Genomic DNA, 13027 nt, shown 5'->3' on the forward strand with positions numbered 1-13027 from the left:
ACCTGTGGATGTATTTCAAGGCCTACCTTCAAACTCAGTGCCTCTTTGCTTGACATCATGGGAAAATCAAAAGAAATCAGCCAAGAAAATAAATTGTAGACCTCCACAAGTCTGGTTCATCCTTGGGAGCAATTTCCAAACGCCTGAAGGTACCACGTTCATCTGTACAAACAACAGTACGCAAGTATAAACACCATGGGACTACGCAGCCGTCATACCTCTCAGGAAGGAGACGCATTTTGTCTCCTAGAGATGAACGTACTTTGGTGCGAAAAGTGCAAATCAATCACAGAACAACAGCAAAGGACCTTGTGAAGATGCTGGAGGAAACAGGTACAAAAGTATCTATATCCACAGTAAAACGACTCCTATATCGACATAACCTGAAAGGCCGCTCAGCAAGGAAGAAGCCACTGCTCCAAAACCGCCATAAAAAAGCCAGACTACGGTTTGCAACTGCACATGGGGACAAAAATCGTACTTTTTGGAGAAATGTCCTCTGGTCTGATGAAACAAAAATAGAACTGTTTGGCCATAATGACCATCGTTATGTTTGGAGGAAAAAGGGGGTTGCTTGCAAACCGAAGAACACCATCCCAACCGTGAAGCACGGGGGTGGCAGCATCATGCTGTGGGGGTGCTTTTCTGCAGGAGGGACTGGTGCACTTCACAAAATAGATGGCATCATGAGGAAGGACAATTATGTGGATATATTGAAGCAACATCTCAAGACCTCAGTCAGAAAGTTAAAGCTTGGTCGCAAATGGGTCTTCCAAATGGACAATGACCCCAAGCATACTTCCAAAATTGTGGCAAAATGGCTTAAGGACAACAGAGTCAAGGTATTGGAGTGGCCATCACAAAGCCTTGACCTTAATCCTATTGAAAATTTGTGGGCAGAACTGAAAAAGCGTGTGCGAGCAAGGAGGCCTACAAACCTGACTCAGTTACACCAGCTCTGTCAGGAGGAATGGGCCAAAATTCACCCAACTTATTGTGGGAAGCTTGTGGAAGGCTACCCAAAACATTTGATCCAAGTTAAACAATTTAAAGGCAATGCTACCAAATACTAATTGAGTGTATGTAAACTTCTGACCCACTGGGAATGTGATGAAAGAAATAAAAGCTTAAATAAATCATTCTCTCTACTATTATTCTGACATTTCACATTCTTAAAATAAAGTGGTGATCCTAACTGACCTAAGACTGGGAATTTTTACTAGGATTAAATGTCAGGAATTGTGAAACACTGAGTTTAAATGTATTTGGCTAAGGTGTATGTAAACATCCGACTTCAACTGTATATCCAGCTGGCCTCTATATCATTGTCTATATCCAGCTGGCTCTATATCATTGTCTATATCCAGCTGGCCTCTATATCATTGTCTATATCCAGCTGGCCTCTATATCATTGTCTATATCCAGCTGGCCTCTATATCATTGTCTATATCCAGCTGGCCTCTGTATCATTGTCTATATCCAGCTGGCTCTATATCATTGTCTATATCCAGCTGGCCTCTATATCATTGTCTATATCCAGCTGGCCGCTATATCATTGTCTATATCCAGCTGGCCTCTATATCGTTGTCTATATCCAGCTGGCCTCTGTATCATTGTCTATATCCAGCTGGCTCTATATCATTGTCTATATCCAGCTGGCCTCTATATCATTGTCTATATCCAGCTGGCCTCTATATCATTGTCTATATCCAGCTGGCCTCTATATCATTGTCTATATCCAGCTGGCCTCTATATCATTGTCTATATCCAGCTGGTCATTTCCTGTTTTCTAAATCAACTGAGATGCTTTTGAAGTTGAACTTCCTATCCTTTTTTTCTCCCTCCTTTTTCCTTGGTTCCGTCCCAAATAGCACCCTATTCCCTTTATGGTGCACTACTTGTGACTAGGGTTAAACGTAGGGCACTATAAAGGGAATAGGGTGCTATTTGGGACGGGCCCCTCCTGTTTTTTGGGCCAAGTGGCTCCCACCCCAGCCACAGAAGAATACATCACTATAAATGGCATCAGGTTCCTCTAGTCGAATGAGTTCATCAATTCCCATTGGCATTTCTATTTAGGCATTCAATAAATCAATGTAATGATTTCTCCCCACCACCACCACCCTCTCGCACCATCTTAAGATGTTGAATTTAGAGTGTGCTGCTTTCCTGTGTGGTCTCGTGCTAGATATAGGAACGGAGCTATTCAACATCCACAGAGTCCCAAATGACCCAGAGCAACAGAGCCACAGCAGCACAGCCCAGAGCAACAGAGCCCAGAGAAACAGAGCAACAGAGCCCAGAGAAACAGAGCCCAGAGCAACACAGCCCAGAGCAGCACAGCCCAGAGAAACAGAGCAACACAGCCCAGAGCAACAGAGCCCAGAGCAACAGAGCCCAGAGAAACAGAGCCCAAAGCAACACAGCCCAGAGCAACACAGCCCAGAGCAACACAGCCCAGAGCAACACAGCCCAGAGCAACAGAGCCCAGAGCTGACCCATTTCCCTGCAGGGTGTTTAGTCCAATACAGATGTACCTTACTGGCTACCGTGGAAACCAACAGTCTGAGGAGAGGACAGTTTATGGCCTTGGTACCTGGAGTCTAACAATTCCAGGCCTTCTATTCACACCGCCTGATAAAGAAGTCCTGGATGGCAGGGAGCTCGGCCCCAGTGATGTACTGGGCTGTCCGCACCACCCTCTGTAGCGCCATGCGCTCCAGGGCGGTGCAGTTGCCATACCAAGCGGTGATGCAGCCAGTCAAGATGCTCTCAATGGTGCAGCTGTATAACTGTCTGAGGATTTGAGGGCCCATGTCAAATATTTTTTATTTGAGGAGAGGAGGCCATCTCACAAAGAACCACAAATATCACCAGTACCGGATTCCTGCTGTGTAGTTGAGAATGTCATGATGTATGCAGTGTAGATTGAGGGGTTTGGCATGAGAGTGTAGATTGAGGGGTTTGGCATTACATACAGTCGTGGTCAAAAGTTTTGAGAATGACACAAATATTAATTTTCAAAGTCTGCTGCCTCAGTTTTGATGATGGCAATTTTCATATACTCCAGAATGTCATGAAGAGTGATCAGATGAATTGCAAAGTCCCTCTTTGCCATGAAAATGAACTTAATCGCCAAAAAACATTTCCACTGCACTTCAGCCCTGCCACAAAAGGACCAGCTGACATCATGTCAGTGATTCTCTCGTTAACACAGGTTGTTGACGAGGACAAGGCTGGAGATCACTCTGTCTTGCTGATTGAGTTAGAATAACAGACTGGAAGCTTTAAAAGGAGGGTGGTGCTTGAAATCATTGTTCTTCCTCTGTTAACCATGGTTACCTGCAAGGAAACACGTGCCGTCATCATTGCTTTGCACAAAAAGGGCTTCACAGGCAAGGGTATTGCTGCTAGTAAGAACTTCAAGGAGAGAGGTTCAATTGTTGTGAAGAAGGCGTCAGGGCGCCCAAGAAAGTCCAGCAAGCGCCAGGACCGTCTCAGCTGCGGGATCGGGGCACCACCAGTGCAGAGCTTGCTCAGGAATGGCAGCAGGCAGGTGTGAGTGCATCTGCACGCACAGTGAGGCGAAGACTTTTGGAGGATGGTCTGGTGTCAAGAAGGGCAGCAAAGAAGCCACTTCTCTGCAGGAAAAACTTCAGGGACAGACTGATATTCTGCAAAAGGTACAGGGATTGGACTGCTGAGGACTGGGGTAAAGTCATTTTCTCTGATGAATCCCCTTTCCGATTGTTTGGGGCATCCGGAAAACACCTTGTCCGGAGAAGACAAGGTGAGTGCTACCATCAGTCCTGTGTCATGCCAACAGTAAAGCATCCTGAGACCATTCATGTGTGGGGTTGCTTCTCAGCCAAGGGAGTGGGCTCACTCACAATTTTGCCTAAGAACACAGCCATGAATAAAGAATGGTACCAACACATCCTCCGAGAGCAACTTCTCCCAACCATCCAAGAACAGTTTGGTGACGACCAATGCCTTTTCCAGCATGATGGAGCACCTTGCCAAAGGCAAAAGTGATAACTAAGTGGCTCTGGGAAAAAAACATCGACATTTTGGGTCCATGGCCAGGAAACTCCCCTGACCCATTGAGAACTTGCGGGTGGACATACAAAAACCCACAAATTCTGACAACCTCCAAGCATTGATTATGCAAGAATGGGCTGCCATCAGTCAGGATGTGGCCCAGAAGTTAATTGACAGCATGCCAGGGCGGATTGTAGAGGTCTTGAAAAAGAAGGGTCAACCCTGCAAATATCGACTCTTTGCATAAACTAAATGTAATTGTCAATAAAAGCCTTTGACACTTATGGAATGCTTATAATTATACTTCAGTATACCATAGTAACATCTGACAAAAACATCTCATAACACTGAAACAGCGAACTTGTAACAGGTCTTACCAGTAACATTTGTCATTGTTTTCCAGCAGCTTCTCCACCATGTGTTCCACCCTAATAAACCAGCTGGGAACAGCCTTGTAGATCAGAGGAGTGTCAGATCTGTAGGATATAAACATATATTTCACATCAATAAATCATATACTATTACTATAGTAATAATTCAGCTGGGAACAGCCTTGAAGATCAGAGGACTGTCAGACGTAGAGGAGAGGTAGAGGAAGAGGTAGAGGAGAGGTAGAGGAAGAAGTAGAGGAAGAGGAAGAAGGAGAGGTAGAGGAGAGGGAGAGGAGAAGAAGGAGAGGTAGAGGAGAAGAGGGAGAGGAGAGGAAGAGGTAGAGGAGAGGAGAGGAAGAGGAGAGGAAGAAGGAGAGGAGAGGAGAGGAAGAGGAGAGGTAGAGGAGAGGAAGAGGAGAGGTAGAGGAGAGGAAGAGGAGAGGTAGAAGGAGAGGAAGAGGACAGCATCTTGTCAGCTCCTCTACCTACTCAAAGTCCCATCAGGAAGGCTACCAACGTCTGGAGGTCAGTGGGAAGGCCATCGGACAGACCCTACTAGGATTTGTTTTCTTTCTAATACTTTGAGTTACTAGGAAGACTTACCTCCAACAGAAAGGGTAGCTATGCTTGAAAGAGCTGGTGTTGACCAAACGACCCTGTTCCTTCAGCCATTTGATGATGTTCTTGTCAGCATCCTACAGGAAAGGGAAAACCCTGTGAAATTGCTGCTAGGCTGAAAACTTCAAACTTCCCAGGTTTATCAGAAAATTCAAGTTGGAGGATTCCCTCCCTGCTTACACCTTCCTGATTCTGGGAATTCTGCAACCACGATTTAAAAAAAAAACCTGGGAATTTGGGAAGTTTCTGTGATTTTGCGACCCTATACAATGAACACAATCACAATGACTTGTAACACCATTTCATTTCTGTTCCATTTACTTTCCATATCACAGCAGCCCTAAAGCGCCTCATATATTCTCCAGGCTTGGCTTGCTGTTACAAATGACCTTTCTAAAAAGGAGAACGGATTGATTCAGTTTAGTGGAAATGTGTCCAATGTGTGTTTGTGTATCCAGTGTGTGAATGTCCAGTGTGTGAATGTCCAGTGTGTGAATGTCCAGTGTGTGAATGTCCAGTGTGTGAATGTCCAGTGTGTGAATGTCCAGTGTGTAAATGTCCAGTGTGTGAATGTCCAGTGTGTGAATGTCCAGTGTGTGAATGTCCAGTGTGTGAATGTCCAGTGTGTGAATGTCCCGATTGTCCTTCCTGGCAGCAGACTGGACCTGCCTTGGCTACCTGTCTTATACATTATTGATTTAGGAAGTCTTCTGTTAACCTCCAAAGCTCTCTCTCTCTGTGTGTGTGTGTGTGTGTGTGTGTGTGTCCAGTGTGTTTCTTAACCTCCAAAGCTATGCCGCCTGGGACAACACTAGGCGGTGCATAAACTGCATATCTGGGTCTTTCAGATGCATTAACCCCTAAATGACTTTCTCTGCCTCCAGGTTAGAGAAGTGGGCCAGTAAAAAGAAGGGTTGCCAGTTCAAATCCCAGGTGGTGCATATCTATTCTAGGGCCTGCTGCCTGCCTGGCAGATGTGTTAAATCCTGTACTAACTTTCTCATAAAGGGACGGCTTGCAGCATCAAGGTTAGAGAAGCAGGCCAGTAATCGAAGGGTTGCCAGTTCAAATCCCAGGGCTGACGGTGGGGAAATGAACCATGGCATCACGTTGCGTGTTCTTCTTAAATCTATTTAGGTCAAACTACCAATTTCAAAAGTGAGTTCTTTACTTCTGGCATTTAAAAATGAAGGTTCGTTAAAATCCACTTTAAAACTATTTCTGGCGTCATATCAAGGCAAAAGAACTACAGTTGGCTGAGGGGAGACCAGCACCAGCTGTGATTCTACCAATCAGAGAGTAGGTCGGCAGGTAGCTTAGTGGTTAAGAGCGTTGTGCCAGTAACCGAAAGGTCGCTGGTTCTAATCCCAGAGCCGACTAGGTGAAAAAACCTGCCGATGTGCCCTTGAGCAAGGCACTTAACCCTAATTGCTCACGTAAGTCGCTCTGGATAAGAGAGTGGTCCGACTAGCAGGTGTGTGTGTTCACCGCAACACTGACCCATGTCACCTGTGACTCCTACAGTGGTCTGTCGGTGATCCAGACATCACACTAGTACTTCTGAGAGCTCTCAGAGCCCACACACACAGACCGACAGACAGACATACCTTGACATATTGTCCCACAAAGTCAGTGACTTCAGCAGTGAAGCACCCGGAGGAGTCCACGGGACAGATGGGAGCCTGGTCTCTCTGGCAGATGTTATTCTCCATACACACACGGTAATCGTCCTGTAACACACAGATATAAACTCAGCAACAAAAATAGAAACGTCCTCACACTGTCAACTGCGTATATTTTCCAGCAAACGTAACATGTGTAAATATTTGTATGAACCTAACAAGATTCAACAACTGAGACACAAACTTAACAAGTTCCACAGACATGTGACTAACAGAAATTGAATAATGTGTCCCTGAACAAAGGGGAGGGTCAAAATCAAAAGTAACAGTCAGTATCTGGTGTGGCCACCAGCTGCATTAAGTACTGCAGTGCATCTCCTCCTCATGGACTGCACCAGATTTGCCAGTTCTTGCTGTGAGATGTTACCCCACTCTTCCACCAAGGCACCTGCAAGTTCCCAGACATTTCTGGGGGGAATGGCCCTAGCCCTCACCCTCCGATCCAACAGGTCCCAGACGTGCTCAATGGGATTGAGATCCGGGCTCTTCGCTGGCCATGGCAGAACAATGACATTCCTGGCTTGCAGGAAATCACGCACAGAACGAGCAGTATGGCTGGTGGCATTGTCATGCTGGAGGGTCATGTCAGGATGAGCCTGCAGGAAGGGTACCACATGAGGGAGGAGGATGTCTTCCCTGTAACGCACAGCGTTGAGATTGCCTGCAATGACAACATGCTCAGTCCGATGATGCTGTGACACACCACCCCAGACCATGACGGACCCTCCACCTCCAAATCGATCCCGCTCCAGAGTACAGGCCTCGGTGTAACGCTCATTCCTTCGACGATAAACTCGAATCCGAACATCACCCCTGGTGAGAAAAAAAACGCGACTCGTCAGTGAAAAGCACTTTTTGCCAGTCCTGTCTGGTCCAGCGACGGTGTGTTTGTGCCCATAGGCAACATTGTTGCCGGTGATGTCTGGTGAGGACCTGCCTTACAACAGGCCTACAAGCCCTCAGTCCAGCCTCTCTCAGCCTATTGCGGACAGTCTGAGCACTGATGGAGGGATTGTGCGTTCCTGGTGTAACTCGGGCAGTTGTTGTTGCCATCCTGTACCTGTCACGCAGGTGTGATGTTCGGATGTCCCGATCCTGTGCAGGTGTTGTTACACGTGGTCTGCCACTGCGAGGACGATCAGCTGTCCGTCCTGTCTCCCTGTAGCGCTGTCTTAGGCGTCTCACAGTACGGACATTGCAACATATTGCCCTGGCCACATCTGCAGTCCTCATGCCTCCTTGCAACATGCCTAAGGCACGTTCACGCAGATGAGCAGGGACACTGGGCGTCTTTCTTTTGGTGTTTTTCAGAGTCAGTAGAAAGGCCTCTTTAGTGTCCTAAGTTTTCATACCTGTTACCTTAATTGCCTACCGTCTGTAAGCTGATAGTGTCTTAACGACTGTTCCACAGGTGCATGTTCATTAATTGTTTATGGTTCATTGAACAAGCATGGGATACATTGTTTAAACCCTTTACAATGAAGATCTGTGAAGTTATTTGGATTTTTACGAATTATCTTTGAAAGACAGGGGCCTGAAAAAGGGACGTTTTTGTGTTTGGTTTTCGCCAGGCATAATGGGACTCATCTCGTCCAAAAAGTTGACTCAAGTTTGCCAAAAAGCACCTGGATGATCATCAAGACTCTTGGAAGAACGTTCTATGGACAGATGATTCAAAAGTATAACCTTTTGGACGACATGGTTCCAGTAATGCCTGGCGAAAACCAAACACTGCATTCCACAGTAAGAACATCATACCAAAGGTCAAGCATGGTGGTGGTGGTGTGATGGTTTGGGGATGCTTTGCTGCCTCAGGACCTGGACGACTTGCCTTAATAGAAGGAACCATGAATTCTGCTCTGTATCAGAGAATTCTACAGGAGAATGTCAGACCATCAGTCTGTGAGCTGAAGCTGAAGCGCAGCTGGGTCATGCAGCAAGACAATGATCCAAAACACAATCAAGTCTACATGAAAATTGCTAAAATGCAACAAATTGGAAGTTTTGGAATGGCCTAGTCAAAGTCCAGACCTAATCCCAATGGAGATGTTGTGGCAGGACTTGAAATGAGCAGTTCATGCTTGAAAACCCACACGTCACTGAGTTAAAGCAATTCTGCATGGAAGAGTGGGCCAAAATTCCTCCCCAGCGCCGTGAGAGACTGATCAACAACTACAGGAAGCATTTGGTTGGAGTCATTGCAGCTAAAGGTGGCACAACCAGTTATTGAGTGTAAGGGGGCAATTACTTTTTCACACAGGGGAATTGGGTGTTGCATAACTTTGTTTATGAAATAAATATGTAATTGTTGTGTTATTTGTTCACTTATGTTCCCTTTATCTAATATTAGGTTTTGGTTGAAGATCTGATAACATTCAGTATCACAAAACAAAAGTAGAGAAAATTAGAAAGGGGGCAAATACTTTTTCATAGCACTGTATATTATACACATAGACTGGATGATGTTGTTCTCCATACACAGATAGACGGTGCATTCGGAAAGTATTCAGACCCCTGGACATTCTTCACATTTTGTTACGTTACAGCCTTATCCTAAAATGGAAAAAATGTTTTTTCCCCCTCAATACACACACAATACCCCATAATGACAAAGCAAAAACAGTTTTTTTTGCAAATATATTACAAATAAAAAACTAAAATATCACATTTACTCAGACAATTTACTCAGTACTTTGCTGAAGCACCTTTGGCAGCGATTACAGCCTCTAGTCTTCTTGGGTATGACGCTACAAGCTTGGCACACCTGTATTTGGGGAGTTTCTCCCATTCTTCTCTGCAGATCCTCTCAAGCGCTGTCAGGTTGGATGGGGAGCGTCACTGCACAGCTATTTTCAGGTCAGGGTTCAAGTCCGGGCTCTGGCTGGGCCACTCAAGGACATTCAGAGACTTGTCCCGAAGCCACTCCTGCGTTGTCTTGGCTGTGTGCTTAGGGTCGTTGACCTGTTGGAAGGTGAACCTTCGCCCAAGTTCAATCTTGGTTTCATCAGACGAGAGAATCTTGTTTCTCATGGTCTGTGAGTCCTTTAGGTGCCTTTTGGCAAACTCCAAGCGGGCTGTCATGTGCCTTTTACTGAGGAGTGGCTTCCGTCTGGCCACTCTACCATAAAGGACTGATTGGTGGAGTGCTGCAGAGATGGTTGTCCCTCTGGAAGGTTCTCCCATCTCCACAGAGGAACTCTGGAGCTCTGTCAGAGTGACCATTGGGTTCTTGGTCACCTCCCAGACCAAGGCCCTTCTCCCCCGATTGCTCAGTTTGGCCGGGTCGGCCAGCTCTAGGAAGAGTCTTGGTGGTTCCAAACTTTTCAATTTAAGAATGATGGAGGCCACCGTGTTCGTGGAGATCTTCAATGCTGCAGAAATGTTTTGGTACCCTTCCCCAGATCTGTGCCTCGACACAATCCTGTCTCGGCGCTCTATGGACAATTCCTTGGCTTGGTGTTTGCTCTGACATGCACTGTCAACTGTGGGCCCTTACACAGACGTGTGTGCCTTTCCAAATCATGTCCAATCAATTGATTTTACCACAGGTGGACTCCAATAAAGCTGTAGAAACATCTCAAGGATGATCAATGGAAAAAGGATGCAACTGAGCTCAAATCTGAGTCTCATAGCAAAGGGTCTGAATACTTACAGTACCAGTAAAAAGTTGACACACCTACTCATTCAAGGGTTTTTCTTTATTTTAACTATTTTCTACATTGTAGAATAATAGTGAAGACATCAAAACTATGAAATAAATAATATAAATAATAATATGCCATTTAGCAGACGCTTTTATCCAAAGCGACTTACAGTCATGCGTGCATACATTTTTTGTGTATGGGTGGTCCCGGGGATCGAACCCACTACCTTGGCGTTATAAGCGCCGTGCTCTACCAGCTGAGCTACAGAGGACCACATATCATGTAGTAACCAAAAAAGTGTTAAACAAATCAAAATATATGTTATATTTGAGATTCTTCAAAGTAGCCACCCTTTGCCTTGATGACAGCTATGCACACTCTTGGCATTCTCTCAACCAGCTTCACCTGGAATGCTTTTCCAACAGTCTTGAAGGAGTTCCAACATATGCTGGGCACTTGTTGGCTGCTTTTCCTTCACTCTGCCGTCAGATGGGATGGCGTATCGCTGCAGAATGCTGTGGTAGCCATGCTGGTTAAGTGTGCCTTTAATTCTAAATAAATCATTGACAGTGTCACCAGCAAAGCACCCCCACACCATCACACCCCCTCCTCCATGCTTCATGGTGGGAACCACACATGCGGAGATCATCCGTTCACCCACACCGCGTCTCACAAAGACACAGCGGTTGTAAGCAAAAATCTCAAATTTGGACTCCAGACCAAAGAACACATTTCCACTGGTCTAATGTCCATTGCTCGTGTTTCTTGGCCCAAGCAGGTCTCTTCTTATTGGTGTCCTTTAGCAGTGGTTTCTTAGCAGCAATTCGACCATGAAGGCAGTCTCCTCTGAACAGTTAATAATAATAATAATAATAATATGCCATTTAGCAGACGCTTTTATCCAAAGCGACTTACAGTCATGTGTGCATACATTTTTACATATGGGTGGTCCCGGGGATCGAACCCACTACCCTGGCGTTACAAGCGCCATGCTCTACCAATTGAGCTACAGAGGACCACATCAAATGCACTACAAGTTAAAAATGAAGGCCTGATTCACACAGTCCCCTCTGAACAGTTGATGTTGAGATGTGTCTGTTACTTGAACTCAATGAAGCATTTATTTGGGCTGCAATCTGAGGTGCAGTTAACGCTAATGAACTTATCCTCCGCAGCAAAGGTAACTCTGGGTCTTCCTTTCCTGTGGCGGTCCTCATGAGAGCCAATTTCATCATAGCGCTTGATGGTTTTTGCAACTGCACATGAAGAAACTTTGAAAGTTCTTTAAATTTTCCAGATTGACTGACCTTCATGTCTTAAAGTAATGATGGACTGTCGTTTCTCTTTGCTTATTTGAGCTGTTCTTGCCATAATATGGACTTGGTCTTTTACCAAATAGGGCTATCTTCTGTATACGATCCCTACATTGTCACAACACAACTGATTGGCTCAAACGCATTAGGAAGGAAAGAAATTCCACAAATTTACTTTTAACAGGGCACTCCTGTTAATTGAAATGCATTCCAGGTGACTACCTTATGAAGCTGGTTGAGAGAATGACAAGAGTGTGCAAAACTGTCATCAAGGCAAAGGGTGGCTACTTTGAAGAATCTAAAATATAACATATATTTTGATTTGTTTAACACTTTTTTGGTTACTACATGATTCCATATGTGTTATTTCATAGTTTTGATGTCTTCACTATTATTCTACAATGTAGAAAATAGTAAAAATAAAGAAAAACCCTTGAATGAGTAGGTTTCCAAATTTTTGACTGGTACTGTATGTAAATAAGGTATTTCTGTTTTTAATTTATTCGCAAAAATTTCTTAAAAACGTGTTTTTGCTTTGTCATTATGGGGTATTGTGTGTAGATCTTTGGTTTAATCAATTTTAGAATAAGGCTGTAACATAAAATGTGGAAAAAGTCAAGGGGTCTGAATACTTTCCGAAGGCAAGTAAACTGGATGATGTTCTTCTACACACACACACACACACACACACACACACACACACACACATACATGTAGGATGAGAACGCTAATAATACTACTGCTAAAAATGTATACTGAACAAAAATATAAACTCAACATGCAACAATTAACGATTTTACTGAGTTACAGTTCATATAAGGAAATCAGTCAATTGAAATAATTTAATTAGGACCTAATCTACGGATTTCACATGACTGGGCAGGAGTGCAGCCATGTGGAGCCAGGCCCAGCCAATCTGAATGAGTTTTTCCCCACATTTTTTTTTCCCCACAAAAGGGCTTTATTACAGACAGAAATACTCCTCAGTTTCATCAGCTGCCCGGGTGGCTGTTCTCAGACGATCCCGCAGGTGAAGAAGCCGGATGTGGAGGTCCTGGGCTGGTTACACGTGGTCTGCGGTTGTGAGGCCAGTTGGACGAACTGCCAAGTTCTCTCAACTGACGTTGGAGGCGGCTTATGGTAGAGAATGAACATTCAATTCTCTGGCAACAGCTCTGGTGGACATTCCTGCAGTCGGCATGCCAATTGCACGCTCCCTCAAAACTTGAGACATCTGTGGCATTGTGTTGTGTGACAAAACTGCACATTTTAGAGTGGCCTTTTATTGTCCCCAGCACAAGGTGCACCTGTGTAATGATCATGCTGCTTAATCAGCTTCTTGATATGCCACACCTGTC

General features: G+C 44.9%; 1 protein-coding gene across 1 annotated transcript in view; it reads right to left on the reverse strand.

The window, feature by feature from the left end:
• iars1 (isoleucyl-tRNA synthetase 1) overlaps nucleotides 1–13027 on the reverse strand; it is a 128127-nt gene that overhangs the window by 79776 nt on the left and 35324 nt on the right. Inside the window, exons 10-12 of the mRNA XM_084167701.1 lie at nucleotides 6638–6760; nucleotides 5016–5107; nucleotides 4419–4517 (exon numbers count right to left, since the gene is read on the reverse strand). Of these exons, the coding sequence (XP_084023827.1) occupies nucleotides 4419–4517; nucleotides 5016–5107; nucleotides 6638–6760 (314 nt within the window). The remainder of the gene's footprint in view (nucleotides 1–4418; nucleotides 4518–5015; nucleotides 5108–6637; nucleotides 6761–13027) is intronic.

Source organism: Coregonus lavaretus (genome assembly GCF_964263955.1).
Source record: "Coregonus lavaretus genome assembly, chromosome: 8".
NCBI lineage: Eukaryota > Metazoa > Chordata > Actinopteri > Salmoniformes > Salmonidae > Coregonus > Coregonus lavaretus.